This window comes from Bos javanicus, chromosome 17 (assembly GCF_032452875.1).
Source record: "Bos javanicus breed banteng chromosome 17, ARS-OSU_banteng_1.0, whole genome shotgun sequence".
NCBI classification, from domain to species: domain Eukaryota; kingdom Metazoa; phylum Chordata; class Mammalia; order Artiodactyla; family Bovidae; genus Bos; species Bos javanicus.
The window spans coordinates 70,403,649-70,408,588 of NC_083884.1; the positions used below are offsets into that span (position 1 = coordinate 70,403,649).

At 55.7% G+C, this 4,940-nt stretch overlaps 1 protein-coding gene across 1 annotated transcript; it reads right to left on the reverse strand.

The window, feature by feature from the left end:
* Positions 1-162: 162 nt before the first annotated feature.
* Positions 163-3,077, reverse strand: SELENOM (selenoprotein M). The gene is made up of 5 exons (XM_061385409.1): positions 2,733-3,077; positions 1,276-1,311; positions 1,044-1,078; positions 606-684; positions 163-517 (listed from the first exon to the last, which is right to left on the reverse strand). Exons 1-5 carry the CDS (start codon positions 2,850-2,852, stop codon positions 359-361), a joined length of 429 nt encoding a protein of 142 aa, XP_061241393.1. The 5' UTR covers positions 2,853-3,077; the 3' UTR covers positions 163-358.
* Between the last annotated feature and the right edge of the window lie 1,863 nt (positions 3,078-4,940).

The following is a 4,940-nucleotide window of genomic DNA, read 5'->3' on the forward strand; positions in this document are numbered from 1 at the left end:
CCCGGATTTCTCTCTGCCTCCCTTGGGGGGTTGGATGGAGGGCGGCCGGGCAAGGTGTGCCCACGTCCCTACTCAGGCAGCTGGGAATGCGGGGTCTCCCAGAGGGCATTCGGGGAGCTCTTATTCTTCCCCCGCCACAGCAAAGAAAGAATCGAGTCTCAGTTAAGGCGGAAGGGAATTTAGTGGAGCTGGGGAGGGAAGAGAGAGGGGTTAGGAGGGACCCCCCCCCCCCAATTCCATCCCTGCCGGCTCGGGGACGGGGCGTCGGCCCTCAACGAGGGAGGTGCTCCCGGGCCGCTGAGCGCTTCATTCTGTCCCCAGGGCTCAGGCGGGAGGTGGGGGAGTGGCGCCCCCAGACCTAAAGGTCTGCGTGGTCAGGAGCGTCTCCGGCGGGCCTAGCGGGCGCCCGAAGGTACTCCGGGGGCACGGGCTCGTCGGGCGACGCCTTGCGGTAGAAGCCGAGCTCCTGCACCAGCGCGTTGATCTCCTCGCGGGTCATGTCGCTGAGTGGAATTCGCTGAAGCCGGAGAGGGGCGGGGTCAGGGCTCCGGGCCCCGCCTCCCGCCCCGCCTCCCCCGCCCCCCTCCCGCCTCCCCAGGCCTCACCTCCAGTTCCTCAAAGCGGTGGCCCAGCAACACGAGCTCTGGGTCGGCCCCCGGCAGGTGTTTCATCACCAGGTTGTGGCTGCAGACCGTGTTAAGGCGGATAGTGATGGGCAGAGGCAGGTGGGATCTCCCGGGGGCCTTGTCGATGTGGACACTACTTGGTCTGCCCAGGTAGGGCAGGATCCTCATTTACACATGAGGAAATTAGGGTTCAAAAAAGAGGGCCTCCTCTCTGTTCTTGGGTCTGTGCCGGTCATACCTAATCATTTTCTCTTGCCAACCCCAAGACCACCTCGGAATTCACGGGGCAGCTCACTCTCAATCAGCCCCACTTGTCAGATGAAAACCATTCATCATCTCTCTCGGTGAAGTCAAGCAGAAGGAGATTCTGGAAGATCCCCTCCCTCTCCTCCCTCCCCCAGAACAGAAGGAGGATACTAGAGTGGGATGTCCTGGGTGACGAAGGCCTTCACCTGTGGAGGAACCAGAGCATCAGGCCCCAACCCCTTCCAGGTACCAACACTGAAGCCCAGGGTCACAGAGCAAGTCAGGCGCAGGCTCGTGACTCCCAGCCCAGGGACCCTCCCCCATCCAGTCACTGGGACCATGCTGCCCACCCCTCAGAAGACTCAGGGAGGACAGAGCTGAGGACCCCTTCCTTCAAACTCACCTCCTTCAGGCGATTAAGCTGTCATCCTCCACATGTCTGGAGGGGGACAAAATGGGATAGGTCAGGAGCCTCTCACATCTACCCTCACCCCCATTTCACCCTCATCCCCCAGCTGGGCTGGGTCAGGCTGTGGATTACTCCCTGGAACAGAGGTTTGGAAGATGTGGAGATGGAGGCAGAAGGGGAACTCTGTGCAGATAGGGAAGCTGAGGCCTAACCACACCAGAGGACAGGAGGAGCAAAGCCAGAGGCCTGAGGGCACTTACCAGCCTTGGAGCTCTTGCCTGCACATCTTACTGACGGTTGTGCCTTTGTGCTAAAGTCACTTCAGTCATGCCCGGCTCTTTGCAACCCTGTGGACTGTAGCCCGCCAGGCTCCTCTGTCCATAGGATTCTCCAGGCAAGAATACTGGAGTGGGTTGCCATTCCCTTCTCCAGGGGATCCTCCCGACCCAGGGATCGAACCCTCATCTCTTGCGTCTCCTGCATTGGCAGGTGGATTCTTTACCACTAGTGCCAGGTTGACCCGAGAGAAATGATCACCCTACTCCCCTGTGGCCCCAAGAATCTCAGGGTGGAGGCCGACCAGAAGGAAACATCTCAGAACTTCCCTGGGAGGCCCCATTAGAGACGCCTACCATCTGGTCCCTGCCTCAGCCCACGCAGAGCCGGCCCTCCCTGCCACCTGCGGCCTAGCCCTGCAGACCATCTGGTTGCTTCCCCGAGAGGCCCCTCCCCATACTCCCTGAAGGGGAGCTAGCTCCCAATGGGAGTCCAGACCCTAGGACTACCATTCTTGTCCTCAGTCCTTCTTTTTCCTCCCCCTCCACCCCCCACTGCCCCCCCCTTTTTTTTTTTCAGGGAGAAACCTAAAGCCCAGAGAGGGTCTGTGACCATCCAAGTCACACACCAGACAGGGACTTTGGCGGGGCATTCCCTGGCAGGGGAGGGTGGAGGGATTCCTGAGGAACAAGTGTTGGTAAGGCAGCGAGGCAGTTCCCAGCCCCCTGCCCCGCGTGGCAGGGAGGCTCCCAGAAGGTCATCCCTCCCTTCCGGGGAAAGGGAGAGAGACCAACCGGAACTGGGGTGGGAAGGAATTCCAGGAAAAAAGAGGAATGGGGGGGTGGGGGGGTGGGAAGTTGGGCTCCAGAAGGCAGATTTGGGAGAGTCACTAGCCAGAAGTTAGGGGACACAGCCAATGTGTCGGGGGCCCATTGTCCGGCCAGATGGGGCGCTAGGGAGGGGTTCAGATTTCCAGGCCGCAAGATCGGGTGTCTGGGGCTTCCACGGTGGGTGCTGGGGCGTTCTGGGTCTGGGAAGTGGGAGGGACAGTCCCGGCTCCGAGGGGAACGAGGGAGTCGGGAAAGTCCTGTGCCAGAACGGGCAGTGATTGCAAAGTTAAGGAGTCACGGGGTTTAGGGGCGGTGGTCCCTAGGCTGGGGGGCCGCCGCACTCACCTCTACCCGGGCTCGGGCCAGGCCTTGTAGACGGTTCCAGTCGGGCCGGAAGGTGGTGGTGGCGGCCGCGACTGCCGCGAGGAGGAGCAGCAGCGGCGGCGGAGGCAGCGGGAGGTGCATTGAAACCCGGCCGAAGATGATCCGCAAGCTGGAGGTGAACCGCCCGGCCACTGCGCCACGTCTGGCCCGGAGAGCTGGCCGGGTCTCCGCTGGAGGTCCCGCCCCGTTAGGGACCACGCCTCCTGCTCTCGGTCTCCGCCCAGGACCTGCGTGGGGGCAGCCCGCGCGCTCCCGGCAGGGTCTGGGCTCCTCTCTGGCCCGCAGCCCTTTACTTTCCGGGTCCCAACAGTGTCCACCCTCCCTCTGCTGACCCACAGGATGGATGCTCCGACTGGATGCGTCCAGACAGTGCCCCAGCACGCCGGCAGAGGGCGCAGGCGGGATGCGCACGGGCACCGGAGTTTCTGGGTCAGGCACCCGACTGGAAGATGGGGAAACTAAGGCCTGGAGAATCCTTGCTTGTGTGTTGTTTTTTGTTTTGTTTTGTTTTGTTTTGTTTACTTCTCTAGATGAGATTCCGATCTGGATTTCAATTTCCTTAGCAAACATTATGGCGATGGGAATATTACGTCGGAGCTGGGAGGATAAAGGGGTTGATACACATGAGAGCTGAGAAGGCGATGGCACCCCACTCCAGTACTCTTGCCTAGAAAATCCCATGGACGGAGGAGCCTGGTGGCCTGCGGTCCATGGGGTCGCTAAGAGTCGGACACGACTTAGCGACTTCACTTTCACTTTTCATTCTCATGCATTAGAGAAGGAAATGGCAACCCACTCCAGTGTTCTTGCCTGGAGAATCCCAGGGACGGGGGAGCCTGGTGGGCTGCCGTCTATGGGGTCGCACAGAGTCGGACTGAACTGAAGCGACTTAGCAGCAGCAGCAACACATGAGAGAGCTCTTTAGAACAGTACCGGCACAGCACCTCAAAAAGGCCCATTGATCTCCTTTCTACAAGTTAGGAAACAGGCTCAGAAAGGTAAACCGATTAAGTTGTAGATCTTGGATTTGAACCCCAAACATTCCCGTGTTCATGTCACCAAGACAAAGACGGCTCGATCAGGATGTGACTTCCCCTCTTCAAGCCTAAGGCAGACATTGTACACTGGTCGCAGTGCTTTTTTCCCACCGAATCTGGACTGGAACTCAGAATTCTCCTCAACATCCAGCCAAGGCTGCATTATGGCTTTCACGGATGCTAGGTAGTTTTGCCTTCCTGGGCCCCTTCCTTTATTAAAATATCTTATATTAGAAATTGGAGGGACTTCCCTGGTGGTCCGTTGGTTAAGAATCTGCTTTGTAATTAAAGACAGAACAAGTTCAATCCTGACAACTAAACCCTAAACCACTAGAGAGCCTGCTGCCCCAAGGAGAGTTCCCATGTGATTGCAAGGAAGATGCCATGTGATACAGCTAGATAAATATTTTTTAATTGAATTTTACAACTGCTTTGATTTTAAAAGAAATGAATATAATCCAGGCTAGGTTCATTATTATTTATTCATTTTTTTTCTTCCGACTTAAAACAAAAATTAAAAGTAAAACATTTTTGTGGGCCCCTAAAAGTATGATGGGCCATAGACACTGAACCTCATATCGTTACCTCCCATTCACTGACTTGATTGTGAAGATATAACAGGCTTAGGGCTGTTATTTAATATTCATTATCTATAAATACATGAGGACACAGTAAATATAATTGGCTCTATCCAGATTATTGAAATGATAGGCTATGTCTAACACTCTGTTTACTGCTGTGAAAGTGGGAATTCATCCAAGCTTTCTGAAAGGCAACTTGACACATTAAATCAAAACCCTAAAAATATTTTTTCTACCCAGTATTACACGTCTCAGAATTTGACCCAAAGTAATCTTGAGAGAGGGAATCAATGGTTAGGTTAAGATATTTATCAAGACACTGTTTACAATGGTGAAAAATGAGCTTGGACAGAAGCATGTCACAGCAGGGGATGAGAAAAGTAAATGCTGGTACTTGCTTAGGTTGGGATTCCCTGATAGCTCAGTTGGTAAAGAATCTGCCTGCAATGCAGGAGACCCTGGTTCAATGCAGGGAAGATCCCCCGGAGAAGGGAGATGCTACCCACTCCAGTATTCTTGGGCTTCCCTGGTGGCTCAGCTGGTAAAGAATT